Raw genomic sequence first — 16,376 nt, 5'->3', positions numbered from 1 at the left:
GCAATAACTTAGATGTCTAGGCTGGAAGCACGCTGTTCAGTGCAAACCACCATTTTGCTCTCCAGTTGAGGCTGATTGTACTGTGTAGTACAGGTTTTTAGGATTAGATGAGACTAGGGATGCACACAAACCTAAATTGTCACAAACATTGCCTGGTTCATGAGCTGAGGGTTGTGTGATTGGGTCTGCAACAAATCTCCGTGGTTTTCACAGAGGTTTGTGTTCTTCATGTCATGGGTTTGTGCAGCAGACATGCTGGCACTGCTCAATTAATCATCAAAGCAACAGAGGTAATGGACTTCTGCAGCCCTGGAAACTCCAATAGTGGCCTCTGAAGCTAAACAGGCAGTGCTGGCTGCCAACAAGAAGGTCCCCTTTCTTCTATGGGAGCAAAATGAATATATATTGCTGGCTCACATGCAGCTGTTTTTACTTTGCAGCAGTCAATTAGGCAGTGATAGAGTTAGATGCAGAGAAGGAAGGGAAGTGGAACTTATTCCTCAGTATGAAAACAGTGGCATTGGGGGTGTTTGATGCTTATTCAGGGCTCTGAGGCACTTGTCCTTCTATTCAAACTGGGCAGAGGGGCTCAGCCAGTGGGTTCCTCAGCTGAGGGCCCACACTCTTCCTCAGTAGGATTTTTGAACCCTCAATTTCTTCCTCCCCCTTTTGCCGTTCGGATCCTTGACTTCCTCACCTCTGGGGGCACCCCCCCACCCCCACTTACCATCCTCAGTTGCCTTTCTGTGACTACCCCTTGTCTTGGTTTTCCAACTTTTCACACACACACTGTGCTAGGCCTTCTGCTAGATCCTCCCTTTTGCACTTTGGACCCTAGGATCCTCAACGTCCATGCTTTTGGGCACCCCTCATCAGATGCCCCTGATGTGCCAGCCCCTTGTTTTGATTTTCCAACTCTCCACCCTGTGCCAGATCTCCCATGAAGTCCCCTCTTTTTGCACTTTGGACGCTAGGATCCTCCAGGAGGAGGCAGGCATGTGACCATCTTCTGGGCCCAAGGAGAAGGATTGCTCATCTGCAGCAACAATGTTTATGATGAGGAGGCAGGTGGTGCTTGCCCCCCCCCCCCAAGCCAATCTCCACTAAGCTTGGAAGTCAGGTAGAGGGGCCTCCCAGGGAGGTCTGCGAGTTAAATGCCTCTAGCTTGCAGAGGAGCCATTCGACACACTCCTCCTGAGCCTGCAGCTGTGTTTTCCCCAGAGAGCACTTTCCTGTGGGCACTTGTTTTGGGGGTCTGTAACTTGGCCTCCCTAGATCCAGTCTTCACCAAACAGAAGACAGGTAGAGGTGAGTCAGCTGGAGACTTACTGTAAGTTTGGCACCTCTAACTCACAGAGGGGCTGTTCTGCCACATCACAAACCTCACAAAATGAGCCTGTTTGGTAAACTGGAAGGTTCATCGTTTATAAGCCACATGAACCAGGATGAACCTCAATTTTCCCAGTTTGTGCCTATCCCTAGATAAGACTCCCTTGAGTTTGGCTTGGGGTTTTAGTTGTATGAAGCCCTCAATACTAAGTAGCTAACTGTTTCTTTGGCAGTCAAGGTAGCCAATCTTTTGAGGCTTCTCTGTGGGATCTGTAAAGTGAAAGAGAGCTATTCAATAATAACAGAGGTGTTCTTGATTCCATACAGGAGACAGGGAGAAATTGAGGCTGGGGAAACCCCATACTCTGACTCTGAAGGATATCTGTGTAGGAATGCCTTGCTTTCCTCACCATGTTCTCTCACAGTCTAAGTAAGCAAAAGATGAAGGAATGAAAAGGAGCACACACTAACCCTTCTGTGTAATGGGAGCATATTTGTTTGAACTGTGACTGGCCAGAAGGCAAGTGGTGACACAGTTAATTTTACAATTGAGAGTCCCAGGTTCTGAGGGAGCAAGACTATCGAACACTCATAAGTTTCTTATTTGCTGTTGTTGCTGCTGCTAATATTTGGAGTTGGTTAGCACCAAATATACTGGATTCTGATGATATAGCAGAAATCCAGTGCTTGGGTGGAGGTTCTCTGGAAACGAATGGAGCATACTTTCCAGCAGATACCTTCAGGAACAAGGTGGAAGCTGGGCAGATCCTGCAGCTGTCCTCTTGCTAATAACTTGCTTCCTCTTTTGCCTGATGGTTCTACTCCTTGTGATATCTGCTTGGCACATCTAAATCTTTTTTGCCTTTTGATTTTTTTTTTAATTACTCTTTCTCCCCAAACTTATTTGATTATGTCTGCTTTGGATAAATTAATGAAAATGGACAGGATTATTGTGGTGACAGCTGCTCCAGTTTAATCTGTAGTAAATGGATACATGTAATACTGGCATCACTCATTCAGGATTGCTCCTTTTAGAGATGTCACCGCCAGTGTGTGATGTCTTTTATACTGAATGGTTTAGGCTCCAGTTGTTTGTGTTCGTTGAGTACCTGGCAGGCATGGACTGGCCTACCCACAGTCTGTCTTTATGATTCACATACATACTTACACATCCTCTATAATGCGCTGGATAGCAGGTAGAGCTAGGCAGTGAGGTAATTATGGAAGATGTGATGTGACTTGGTTGTTATCCAGCCATATGTACAGGCATGCCTGTCCCTTTTATAATGCATTGTTACCTTGAAATGATCCAGTTCTCTATCTTTCTGTTGGCCGCAGGGCACTAGATGGGGGGGGGGGGAGGGCAGACAGTATTAGAGTTATACCATATAAGGTATTTTTTCCTGCCTCTGTTCAACTGGAATTATAGATGCTTCTCTTGAGTAAGATGGCTCCTGGATCTTGGCAAAATGCTACTAGTCAAGCAGCATAGGGGACCCTTGGCAACAAAACAGTTCCCTTGGCTTTCTTACAGTTTATTCCAGGACCGTTTATATACGCCTCTTCCTACAACCTGTAGAAAATACAGAGTACCCTGAATTATGAAGATGGATTCATTGAGTGATGTGAATGAGTCTGAATTTGGATCATGATGTGCTAACCATGGTGTGTCAAATGCTGATCCATAATTGAAGCGGCGCTCCATTCTTGTACTGTCCCTTGTCACCTCCTCGTAAATCTCAGTATCTGCTCTGTACATCTTGCGCTGTCTCTGCTGTTGAGGAGTGTCTGCACTAAGTGAAGGAATTGTCTCCTTCCAAGCATTGAGGTTTTTATGGGTAAATAAAAATGCCTCCCATGGCTGAGCACTCAATATGGTTCCTGGGCAGGCATGCGTGAGTGTGTGTGAATATGCTGCCTGTTTTGTGTGATGTTGGAAAGGGGGGGGGGACTGAAAATAGAATAATGTATTTTTTTGTCTGTAAAATAAATGAACTTTGACATAAACCATGATCTCCTTTCTCGTGAAACCTGGCCGGGAGGGGGGGGGCGAAGTTATGTTCTGCATGTAACAAAGAAGCCTGTAAATCCTTCCCCTCAAAATGAGACCAGTTGAAAACTATGCATTTTCATTTTAAAGCTTTGGCTGTGTTTTCAAAGAGCAGAATGGAAATGATGCAGTTAGAATGACAATCTGTTTTGGTATAATTGGCTCGCCTAGCTGTTTCTGTTTGAAAGGATAATCTACAAGGGAACAATCTTGAGCTTCCTTTCTTCCGTTGCTCCAAGAAGAATCTTCGCCTTTTTGTAGTCTTCAGAATTTTGCTGTTGTCGTGTAACATCCCAAAGTGGCTTTTCCCACTGCTGCTTGCCGAGAAGGAACTCTTTGCTTCCTCAACATGACTTCACATTCACACTGAACAAGCAGGTTTGAAATGTGCTGCTTTGCAAGTGATGGTGCACACAGCATGCTCGTTATGTAGGCTTCCCAAACCTCCCGCTCTGGCGGGAGACTTCTGGGTTCGCAGCCTCATCTCCCGCTCTTCAAAACTCTGGAAGCGGGGGTGGGGGGTGGAGTGGGGGGAGAACATACCTTTAGGCTTCATGTTGTAGAGCTCCTGAGCCGTTTGCAAAATGTCTGCCCCTTTAAGGCTGGGCAGGAAGCAGAAAGGGCTTCTGAGAACGGCCCCTCCCTTTCTTTGCTTTCGTTTTCACAGGAAGTAGAGTTGTCCGGAGGAAGATCTGGTAAGTGTGTGTGTGTAAGAGGGAGGGGGCAGGGGATTCCCTAGTTTGGAGGCCCTCCCCCCCTTTAGAAAGCGTGGGGGGGGGAGGGAAATGTTTACTAGGCACTCTATTATTCCCTATGGAGAACGATTCCCATAGGGAATAATAGGAAATTGATCCGTGGGTATTGGGGGCTCTGGGGGGGCTATTTTTTGAGGTAGATGCACCAAATTTTTAGTATAGCATCTAGTGCCTCTCCCCAAAATACCCCCCAAGTTTCAAAACGATTGGACCAGAGGGTCCAATTCTATGAGCCCCAAAATATGGTGCCCCTATCCTTAATTATTTCCTATGGAAGAAAGGCATTTTAAAAGGTATGCTGTCTCTTTAAATGTGATGGCAAGAACTCCCTTGGAGTTCAATTATGCTCCACCCCCAATGTCTCCTGGCTCCACCCCCAAAGTCCCCAGATTTTTCTTTAATTGGACTTGGCAACCCTATCGTTATGGGATACCGACATGATAGATTTACTCTTGCCCAGTACAATGGATGAATCAGGGCTGCATGACTGATCATTTATGAAGCTGCTCAAAATGTTTTTGACTATCTTAGAGTAAAAGGCTTTGTAGAATGGGAGAAAAGCAGAGTACATATCTTTTACTTTCTTTCCCTTTTTAAAAATTGTCCTAGTTGTTTTTCAAAATGGAGTATGATACTGTACCCAGAAAGTGGTTCTGCACGCAGAAAGCGGTTGATAATTTTTTTTTGCCAACTGAAGAACAAGAAATAATAATTAAAAGTCCTGTTAAGATGTAGTATGTGGTAAGTTAGACCTTTGTGATTTGAAGACCAATTCACATGCTGCTTTCCTAATGGTAATCCTGTGCCTGGTTTCTGATGGAAAAGAGACGTTCTGTGCATTATGCATCAGAATTGTTTGCCTGCTTCTAAGTTTGAATGTCTCCGATCTGAGTGCCCAATTATTTATATACTGCCTTGCTGAAGCACCTGAAGCAGCTAACAATCAAAAACATAAAATACAATATAGCAGTAACTGAATCAGTGGTGGTGGGGAAGTAGTAGCAACCACTGCTTTCATTGATTCAAAGACGTTTGGAATTACAATTTTTTAAAACAAAAAGTAGGGTTTGTCTGGAAGGTCTGGAGAGTTGGCACCAATCTCACCTAGGAGAGAGAGTTCCAGAGTTTAGAAGAGAAACAAGTAAAAAGGGATTTTTATAGGTCCCTGCCAATGTAACTTGCCCATAAGGAAAAATTCACCTATTGATCACCAAGCTTGGACGCGTTAATAGAAAAACATACTGGATGTAAGCTTCCTGGTATGGTACTGAAGAAACGAAAGACAGCAAGTGATTGAGTGTCAGGGCATGCAACCAATATCTGTAGTATTAGCTTCAAAATACACATTTTCCTGGGTCTCTGAAAACACCATTTGTCATTCAGGAATGGTACATTTGTACACCTTTACTTGACATCTGGTCTCTCATTCTCCAGCTCCTAAGTCTCCTTATTTGAGAATGCAGTTTACATTGTCAAATTTGTGAGATCTAATTTCCAAGCAAGACAGATAATGATCTGCTGTGCAAATAAGGCAACTTAACAGGCAACCAATATGGGTAGGTCATCTGTCCTCATCAGTCAGCTGTGTACATAAACTACCATCCTGATAGCGCATTCCTGAGATTAAATCCCATTGAATCAAACTGGACTTCTGAGTAGATTTGCCTAGGGTGGCTCCCTTTATGACCAAATAGGCATGAGTATTTTTGTAATGCATTTCAGTTGTGTACTCAAATATATTTCCAAAGGTCATTAATAGGAAATGGTGGTTGGTATTCTGGTGCATCTCAGATGCTGTTTCAGTTTACAGACAGCAGGAGTATGAGGGGCAAAAAGGCACGATGGACAACGTAAGTTGAAAGATCAGGAAAGTCCATTGATTCTGATAATGAAGATTGGCAGGAATGCATGTGTCATTGTACTGTCTTGCTGTTCCGGGATGGCCATTCTTCAATGATGTCTGCTTTCCTCCGTTGCCTGGTGAAGCCTTTGTGTTTACCATATTACCTTCAACTTTTGGAGGGGGGATAATGTAGCCCTCTGTGTGTCTGCTGCAAGAAAGAATACTGTTAAGGAAATGAGGAGGCTTTCTCCTGTGTGCTTGAATCTGGCAGCATCCTATGGCTGAATGGCGCAGTTTTTGAAAGTTTAGTCTAGCTGGGTGGAAAATGCAGATTCTAAACTAAAATGGGTTTCCAATGGATGCAAAGGATAAATTAAAGAAAATGGACATATGTAATAAAGAATTTTTTAAACAATTAATGCACATAAAACTTTGTATTAATTGTGGTATGAAGTTTTAAGTTAGGTGGACCGCTTTCAGCAAAAATCCCTTCTCTAATAAATGCAACTGGGGACCATCCCAGGCTTCACTTCTTGTTTATATGGTTTATTTTCAAATTGCTTTTGATCTATGAACTTTCTCCTCTTAAGTGCTTGTTTTGAAGCACCAGGGAGTAGTCCAAGTAACCTTTCTGAGCCAAATTCAGCTTTGTCAACATTTCAGTTTTCCATTCCTTGCCACTCACTATGTACAGAGTGATAGAGGGCAAAAGATTGGTTCTCACAATTTTTCTTGTTAGTCTCTATGTATGAAGGGTGTATAAAATACATTTAAAACTGAGAAAACCAATTTTTTAAAAAAGTAAAGGAGATGATTCTTTGAGTTGGTTTTAAAGTGAAGACTTACTTATGTGCAAAATCTCATTGAGTTGAACTTGAGGTCAAGTATTCATTACAGGGGAAATGATTTATTTTCCCATACCATGGAGGAAAAATATTCTTCCCAGTAACTAACTTGCTTTAATGCTTGAGCTAGACTTGGGTTACCAACTCTGAGTTGGGAAATACCTGAAGACTTTGGGGGTAGAGTCTGCGGGGGGGGGGCAACATCACATCGTGGTATAATGCCATGGAGTCCACCCTCCAAAGCAGCTGTTTTCTCCAGGGAAACTGATCTCTGTTGCCTGGAGATGATTCCAGGAGATTTTCAGGCACCACCTGGAAGATGACAACCCTAAGCTAGACAAGTGACATTTTGAACTCTCTTCTCCATTTTGAACAGCCAACCCCAACCTGACAATGCACTCCAGTAATTTGTATTTAGCTAGGAACCAGTAATGCAGAAATTAAGTCTGCACTTCCCATCTTGTTTCCAAATGAATAAAATTATTTATTATTTTTATTTATTTATTTGATTTGATTTTTAGCCTGCCCTTCCCATAGAACAGGCTCAGGGCAGGTTACATCGTAAAAACAGTAAAAGACCAATTTAAAATATATAAAATCTAAAATTACAAAGACTAAGATGGCAGATTTCACCTCACAGACATGGCCGATTGTCCAGGTCCAGCAGGTCTTGTAGCACTGGGATGGAATGAGCGGGGGAGGCCGGTAACAAGTGATGCCCACTGCCTCAGTTGAAAGCCTGGCAAAAGAGCTCTGTTTTACAGGCCCTGCAGAATTGAAGCAGATCCTGCTGGGCCGGGATCTCCAGGGGGAGCTCATTCCACCAGGCAGGGGCCAGGGCTGAAAAGGCTCTGTCCCTTATTGAGGTCAGATGGACGTCTCTGGGGCCGGGAATTACCCAAAGTTGTTGGGTCGCTGATCGTAAGGACCTATGGGGCTCATACAGGGAGAGGCGGTCCCGAAGGTAAGCAGGCCCCTCGCCGTATAGGGCTTTAAAGGTAAGTTCTAACACCTTGAACCGGATCCGGTACTCAATGGGTAGTCAGTGCAGTTCACACAGCACGGGATGGATCTGTGCCCGTACAGGTGATGAAGTCAACATCCGTGCAGCAGCTTTCTGCACCAGCTGGAGTTTCTGGAGGAGGGTCGAGGGCAGCCCCATGTAGAGAGAGTTACAATAATCTAGCCTGGAAGTGACCATTGCATGGGTCGCTGAGGCCAGGTTGTGGGGGGCGAGATATGGGACCAACTGTCTGACCCGCCTCAGATGGAAAAAGGCTGATCTGCCAGTGGTGGTAACCTGGGTCTCCATAGCTGCTCCAAAGGAATACCAAGCTCTTCACTCTCGACGTGGGCATCAGTGGAGCCCCATTAAAGGATGGGAGCCTGATCTCTGATCCCAGACCGCTGTAACCTAGACACAGTACCTCTGTCTTCAATAGACTCAATTTCAGCTGGCTGTGTTGCAAGCAACCAGCCACAGCTTGCAATGCGCTACCCAGTTCCTCCGGGACCAAATCCGGGTGGCCATCCATCAGCAAATAGAGCTAGGTGTCATCTGCATATTGATGACTTATGTGGTTCCCCTCCCCCCAAACATTAATACCTCTCTATGGTGAAAGGCTTTGCTGTGTGCTCCAAAGAAGTGTACAGTTCTCCTTAGTAGCAAGTGGAGTTTGCTTGTTATAGCAACTACTTAGAAGCACACATGTGAATCATTAAAAGGATGAATGTAAAGAACAGGTACCTTGCTTTAAATCAGTGACTGACACACTCCCCCGCCCCCTGCAATGATTTTAAATTATGCTGATTGAAATCAATCCACCTCTAGTAGAATGAGTAACCCTTTTCATTTTTAATTCAGGATTTTCTTTTAATTATAGTGGTTGCTATGGTAAAATGGGTCAAAGTCCCGTTATAGGCAAAATGAAAGAAAAAGCTTCCCTAAACCTGAAGTTAGCTGATTCGTGGGGTTTTTTTTTTAAACAGATAACAAGTGTTCTATTATTTTTCATTGGCAGCAGGTAGCCTTCATAATAGCACAACCACAGAATATTTCTGATGTGGAAGTACCTTGCATTTGGAAAGTTCACTTTTATTTATCCCTTTAGCTGTGGTTAAGAAGGAAGAGGAGGAGGAGGAGGAGACTGGATTTATACCTTGCCCTTTATTACCTGAAGGAGTCTCAGAGCGGCTTATAATCTCCTATCCTTTCCCCTTCCCACAACAGACCCCCTGTGAGGTTGGTGGGACTGACAGAGCTCTCCCCCATCTGCTCTTGAGCAGAACAGCTCTGTGAGAACTTGTGACCTACTCAAGGTCACATCAGCAGGTGCATGTGGAGAAGTGGGGAATCAAATCAGCTCTCCCAGATAAGAGAGCTGCACACTTAACCACTACACCAAACTGGCTTTCAAAGGGTGCTTTTGTGTATGAAGGTACAGTGGGGATGCAGATGACCCGCTGTTGCTCTTTAAGCAACATTGGCAGCAGTCTGCTGGAAAAAGCTAGGCGATATATGAGCATGTTACAGTAGCTTTATTTTGAATTCAGATACTTTCCTTCCTCAAGGCTTTTTTCAGCACAGACATCTATATCTAACTTTGCTATTGCCCAACTTAGTGGGCCAATCTTGACATTTCCATTATTACTTAAAAGTTAAATGTCCTAACCTGGATGGCCCAGGCTAGACCAATCTTGGAATCTCAGCTGGGTTCATTCTGGTTGGTACTTGGATGAGAGGAACCATGGAAGTTCAGGGTTGCTGCGCAGAGGCAGGCAATCGCAAACCACCTCTGTTCATCTCTTGCCTTGAAAACCCTACCGAGTCACCATAGGCTGGCTGCAATTTGTTGGCACCATCCATCATCCAGTTTAAAAAATAATAATAAAAACACACAGCCTATTTTATAAATTACTTAGGTAAGCCTGATTGCCAGCTTGGGGAATTCCCAGAAATGTGGAGGTGGAGTCTAAGAGGGAGCATCTCAGGAGGGATGTGATGCCATTTAGACTTCTCTCCAGAATTGCCACTTCATCTAAGGAAACTGATCTCTGGAAATCTGTTTTAATTCTGGGAGAACTCTAGATCTCACCTGGAGGTTGGTAATCCTAAGCATCCTGATGCAGAAAAAGAAAAAAACATTGCTACTGGAGGCAAAAATTCATATTTAGCTGTAAACCTGCTCTCGATTCCAGAAATGATTTAAAATGAATCAATATAACTAAGAATTTCCTTATTGATTTTAGAGGCTCCTGCCTGATGGGTGAATTGTTTCCCCTTTGGATATATCCAACTCACAGCTGTACATGTGCTGTCCTGTATGGTAGATCACACTGGGAAATTACATGGATTGGATCAGACATGCTTAGAGTTGTACTTCTGACCATTATGATTAATTATTGCAAGAAAATACCAGCATAGAATTGCTAGGCCCATGCATCTACATCACTTCCAGCTGAAACTACTAGAGTTTTGCTGATCTCCAGTGATTTTTGCCTGCTGTGACATCACTTTCAGGTTTTAGCTTGAAGTGACTTTGGATGTGTTGATGTTGGCATATTCCTTCCCAATTTCCTCTTGCTGCCCATTTGAGTGCCAGGAGGGAATAGTGGAATTTCTGCAGGGGTTTGCCCACTTCAAGTTGGCAAATGGGCAGCCACAGAGCATTTACTGTGGCAGCCATAATCACTGTATTAAATACAGAATTGCTTGTAATCTTTTCCTTTGAATTATGGATATGTGTAGTTTGTTGTCAGTTGAGAGTCTTTAGCAGACTGGCCAAGCATTCATTCCACGTACTTGTGCATCACATCTAAGTGAACAAACAACAACCATGTTGCAAGTTTAAACAGGAGAGAGAGAACAACCCTTTCCCTGAGGGCTATTTTTCTGCTAAAAATCACCTCCCTGCATTTGCACTCCAAAAATAGCTGTAAGTATTGTGTGTTAAATAATAGTTTCCCATTCTTCATTTTCTCCAGATTCAGAGTTCAGTCCTTATTAAAACAAAGTCTGGTTTCCAGCCATAGACATACTTATTTGGAAGTCTCTTATAAGTTCAATGGGACTTATTTTGTTTAAGGAGATACCATAGCCAGTTTTCTGAACATGTAAGTCTTGAACTACTTTATTTAGAAAGAAAGGAGGGCAGGGGGTTGAACTTTCACACTTGGTTTTTTTATACTTGCTTCTCTAACTCTTTGTCCTGGGTAACTGGTCAGGTCTGATTCATGTAAATGCATAAGAAACCCTAGGTAGCTTTCCTATACCAGATCATTTAACTCCAAGCCAGAGGTACACCCCAGGAACCATGCAGGTTCATTCTGGACATAGTATGCAAGTAAATACTATTAAAGAGTCTCTGCTTCCATTCTAAGCTTGTTCATTAAAGCATCATTGTGTTCTTAACAGAGTAAATCATCAAAGCATTATACCACCCAGCTATCTTTGTTACATAGACATTTATTAAAGGAGATCGATTACATGAGTCCCAAAGATTTCTTACCCCGAAACAAGCAGGTCACAGGCAAGAAACCCTATCTAAGAAGAAGCTCTCAATCAATACAATTTCCCATGTTATAGGATTTTAAAATCATCTCTTAACAATAATCTCCTAATCAATCCCACTTGATTAGGGTCACATTCTTGGCTAATTCACTATAACTCCACAGAGGGCTGTATATACTTGAATAATTTCCTAGAATATATAACAAATGCCAGTTGATTCTTGCTACTTTTTAATTTAGCAAAGTGATTTGGATTCTGGGACCACAGGCTAGGTTTTCTGGACAATAACCAACTAGTATGCAATGGGGAGGGGAGGGACGGTGGCTCAGTGGTAGAGCATCTGCTTGATAAGTAGAAGGTCCCAGGTTCAATCCCCGGCATCTCCAACTAAAAGGGACCAGGCAAATAGGTGAGAAAAACCTCAGCTTGAGATCCTGGAGAGCCACTGCCAGTCTGAGTAGACAATACTGACTTTGATGGACCAAGGGTCTGATTCAGTATAAGGCAGCTTCATATGTTCAATGGACTTCATCTGTCTAAGTCAGGGAAGAATGGCAGAAACCTGGGGAGATTCATCAAAAGGGCTTTAAACTTACACCACAAGGGGGAGGAGACGACCAACGTAAGGATTTAAATGAAGGTGACCAAACAATAGAGACCCATCTGGGAGTGCCAGGTCTAATGGAGCCAAAGGTGAGGGGCTTCAGGTGTCTATGTACCAATGCCCAAAGCTTGGGCAATAAGAAGGAAGAGCTTGAGCTTCTAATGCAGATAGAGAGATATGATTTAATAGGCATTACAGAGACTTGGTGGGATGATTCCCATGACTGGAATGTAGTAGTGAATGGATATGAGTTGTTAAAAAAAAACCCCGAAAAGGTAAAAGAGGAGGCGGAGTGGCACTGTATGTGAAGAGAGGATTTGTCAGGAAATACTGGAGGAGGAGGGAGACAGCCCAGTGGAAAGTATCTGGGTGAGGATAAGGGAAGGAAGGACAAACAGTATTGTGGTTGGAGTCTCTTGCAGACCTCCTGACCAGGAAGAGAAGGTGGATGTTGCCCTCCTTGAACAATTTGACAGGATATTCAAACAACATGACCTGGTAGTTATGAGTGACTTCAACTTCCCCGATGTGTGTTGGGAGACAAACTCTGCAAAGTGTCCACAGTCACGTGCATTCCTGACCTGTCTGGTCAACAACTTCATCAAATGGTGGAGGAAGCTACAGGGGGCTCAGCTGTACTCAACTTAATATTGACCAACAGACAAGACATGGTAGATGGTGTGAAGATGGTGGGGACCTTAGGGGGAACTGACTATGTCCTGCTGGAATTCCTTCCGCTGTGGGGGACCAAGGAAGTTCATAGACACCCATGTAAAGTAGATTTCAGTACAGCAGATTTTATTAAACTCAGAAGCATGATGAGAGTCAGGGCTTTATTTGAGCAGGAACGCACAGAAACACAGTTCTGGCTGGCTTGCCATCGGGGTTGTGCTCTAATAGGTAAATGAGTCCCTGCTGGGCTTTTTCTACAAAAAATGACATGCAAGAAACAATGGTGATGTGAGGAGGTGTGGCCTAATACGCAAATGAGTTCCTACTGGGTTTTTTTCTACTAAAAAGCCCTGATGAGAATCATTCTGTGGACAAGGCTGCTGGAAGGGAAAGGAGCAAGTGAAGGATTGGCTGTTCTAAAACAGGAGCTCTTGCAAGCTCAGCTTTTGTTGTAGCAAACTATTCCAACAAAAAGAAACATGGTAGTGGATTCAAGAAGCCAATGTGGATGAATCGATGATGTGCTAAGGGAGAAAAAGGAAATATTCAAGAAATGACATACCTCTAAAGAAGACTATCTGTGGGTTGCTAGACACTGTAGGTCAGCCATCAGAGAGGCCAAAGCTCACGGTGAATTAAAACTTATCAGGGAGGCTTGCTACAAGAAAATCCTAATAAGAAAGGTTGGTTGGTAAGCAGGAAGGAAAGAAGGAATCAGGGAAAGGGGAGGGCATATGGGGGCTACCAGGAACCTGGAAAGAGAAAATTGTCTGGGGAAGGGTTTACAAGAACAAAATGAAGTGACTCCCCACAAGTTATTGCAGGTTGTCAACTTGGAGGGATATAATATCCACATGCAAAAACATTTTAAATAAATAAAAGGCAAACTGCTGCCTCTATGTCCTTTTTTGGTTTTTGCTTGGTGTATGTGTGTGTGTAAGGGTATGAACAGATATTGTTGTTTACTTAATAGGCAGAAGTAGGTTAAAAGTTAAGAACCACTGTTTCTGAATAAAAACTCGTTAGGTGCCTCAAGATTTCTGTTTGTGTTCATCACTGCTAGTCTGCAAGAGCTCAACCAAAAAATAACTTAACAAAATTCTCAAGTCGATATATAATTGTTATTATGAGTTGTTATCGTAAATTGAAATAACACACAAACATCATATGCCAGAAATATCCTGTAAATATTCTCAAACTATTCATAAAGTGCATCACTTATTCTTTTTCAAAGTAAACAGGTCTTCCTATCCTATTTGGAATTAGATGGATTTTGGATTATGCCTCTTTGAAAAAGCCATAAGGAGAAAATGGATATTAAGTTGACAATTCTGTCGGAGGCTTATTGTTCCGGGTCCATACTGTCATTGGAATAATTAATGCATGAAATTGATGAGACACAACACTATATTGATTTTTCAAAAATCTGTACAAGCGCTTTCTAAGAAGAATTTAGAAGTGGATAGGAAGACCTGTTTACTTTGGAAAAGAATATGTGATGCACTTTATGAACATTTTGAGAATATTTACAGGATATTTCTGGCATATGGTGTATTGATGTTTGTGCTATTTCAATTTATGATAACTCATAATAACAATTATATATTGACTTGAGAATTTTTAACTTATATTTCACGACGATTTTTTTTTTTTTGGTTGTGTTCTACTTCAGTGAGTCTGCAAGAGCTGGGAGCTGAAACAGACTCAAATTCCTCGATGACACCTGCTTTCAGACCAATGACTGGGGCAAACGTGAGGCATCACGGCATACCTTGTGGAATAAAACAAGCGTCCGGTAGCATTTGAAAGGCTACCAAAATTTATTCCATCGTAAGCTTTCGTAAATACTCGCTATCCTCTCCTTGCACGTTTTGCTGCTGTTTGGCGGACCACAACATCCTTAAAAGAGATCTCCCTACCAGGAAGACTACATTTCCCAACATGCATCCCGACCGGCCTCCAACAAACCGCCGCACAATTGGGCGCTGTTTAAGCGGCCGCCAACCGGGAGCGAGTTTATAGGTATATGGAGTGGAACAGTGTGTAGATCTTGACTTCTGTACCAAGGGACGTAAGCTGGGTTCTTTTTTTGGTACTATGGGGGGCAATGAGAGTAGTCTGGGTAACAGGAAAGTAACCTTCGAGCTGGACGAGCAGGAGCGAGTGCGGGTGTTGCAGGGCATCAGGGTAAGTAGGAGTGAAAATTGGAGCTGGGAATGGAAATAAGAGGGCATTTTAAGATGGGTCCCGTCCAGGACCGTGTGGGGCCGGTGTTTGAAAGCATCTGTAGTTGTGTGAGGAATGCCTGGGACGGCATTATATTTGGGGAGTAGAAAACTGAAGGCATCTTGTTACTGTGTTTGTTTTGTTCAGGAACAAAAATCCTCTCCTCTCTGTCTCCGATGCTTTTAAATATATCTAACTACTTTAAGGTAACCCTCAGAGCCTTTTCATTATTGCATTTTTATTATTACAATAAATCTGTTCACTCACGACCAAAATTCTTGATTATTTTTAATTGGAGACCACTGTGGTTTAGGAAAGGCCTGATGCCAAAGATAGATAGCCTGATGGCTTTATTACTACTAATACAGATTTATAGCCTGAAGTTTGCAATGCACTTCCCAGTTCCCTGAGCTAAGATCCTTCAGTGTAAGATCCCACCTTACTGATGTGGAACTTTCAGAATTTCAAATAACTGAATTCAGATTTGAACTTTGGTCTATATTCCAGATAGTATGCATTATGTTTAGAAGGTAACCAAGGAAAGAAAGCTGACTCAGATCTAAATGTTTAAGAAGTGATGGACCAGTAGAGAGAGCTCTTGCTGTGTTTCACAGTTTGGTAGCACTAGGGATGTTTTGCATAAGAATATTCATCTGTAAATTAAATAAATGATTGAAAATCTCAAAATAATACAAACATAGGTAGTGGGAGAGAACATTGTCATGTTGTCAATAAATGCAGTTGACACTCCTACAAGTGTACTCCATATGGCTGTTATAATAGTAATTCATGTGCTATCTGGAGAAAGCATTTAATTGTCCCATTGACCTTCCTCTATAATTAGATGTAGCACTGGATGCACAATGTAGTGCTAGATATGATTAGATCTTGCAGTCCTACTGTCAACAAAATTGACTTATACTTAAAAAAATTTTTTGCTAGGCTCCAGCAAGTTGTTTAATGTTAATGATGATATATCTGTCTGCATTGTTGGGAACCAATAATAACATAATGGCAAACAACAACTGCCAAATCAATCCTTAATCATTGTAAGATTTACATTTGCATGTTTTGGGCAGTGTTTGTAAAAGTAAAGCATGATTTGGATTTAAACAATATTATTTGTTTGTTAATTGATTAGTATCGAGTTCTCTGCATGTAGCACAATAATACTAGCTAAGGGAAAAATTTTAAATGCTTGGCCAGCTCCTGGTGTATAGTAGATGATTCTGAAGCTTAAAAAGCTGGCCAGTGTTCCAAGTACTTACTTGCATCAGGAGGAGGAGGAGGAAGTAGAAGATAAAAAAGTAATGAAAATAACAGAGAGAAGGGCAGGAGAAAGGCAGAGAGAGGGGGAAATTAGTTTAATGGGAATGAAACTTTTTTTTTTGTTAGTCACAATGATTTGGTCACAAAACACTGAGAAGCAATTTTAATACCTTTTTATAATGCGATATCCCCTTGGGATTTTTGATCTCCTGGTACTCCATATAAGGTTTCCTAGGTCCCCTCTGGCCACTATCAGGAAATGGAGGGGTAGGG

General features: G+C 42.5%; 1 protein-coding gene across 2 annotated transcripts in view; it reads left to right on the top strand.

Annotated features, from left to right (window-relative positions):
• The first annotated feature begins 14,569 nt into the window (after positions 1-14,569).
• The window catches only part of CHCHD6 (coiled-coil-helix-coiled-coil-helix domain containing 6), a 366,636-nt gene continuing 364,829 nt past the window's right edge, over positions 14,570-16,376 (top strand). Inside the window, exon 1 of one of the 2 annotated variants that reach the window (XM_060239695.1) lies at positions 14,570-14,795. In XM_060239695.1, coding sequence (XP_060095678.1) covers positions 14,706-14,795 — 90 coding nt within the window. In that variant the 5' untranslated portion in view covers positions 14,570-14,705. The remainder of the gene's footprint in view (positions 14,796-16,376) is intronic. The other variant, XM_060239694.1, reaches the window with a different exon arrangement.

The sequence above is a fragment of the Heteronotia binoei genome, chromosome 5 (genome assembly GCF_032191835.1).
Source record: "Heteronotia binoei isolate CCM8104 ecotype False Entrance Well chromosome 5, APGP_CSIRO_Hbin_v1, whole genome shotgun sequence".
In the NCBI taxonomy this organism is placed as follows: domain Eukaryota; kingdom Metazoa; phylum Chordata; class Lepidosauria; order Squamata; family Gekkonidae; genus Heteronotia; species Heteronotia binoei.
This window is presented reverse-complemented; position numbering and strand designations above follow the sequence as displayed.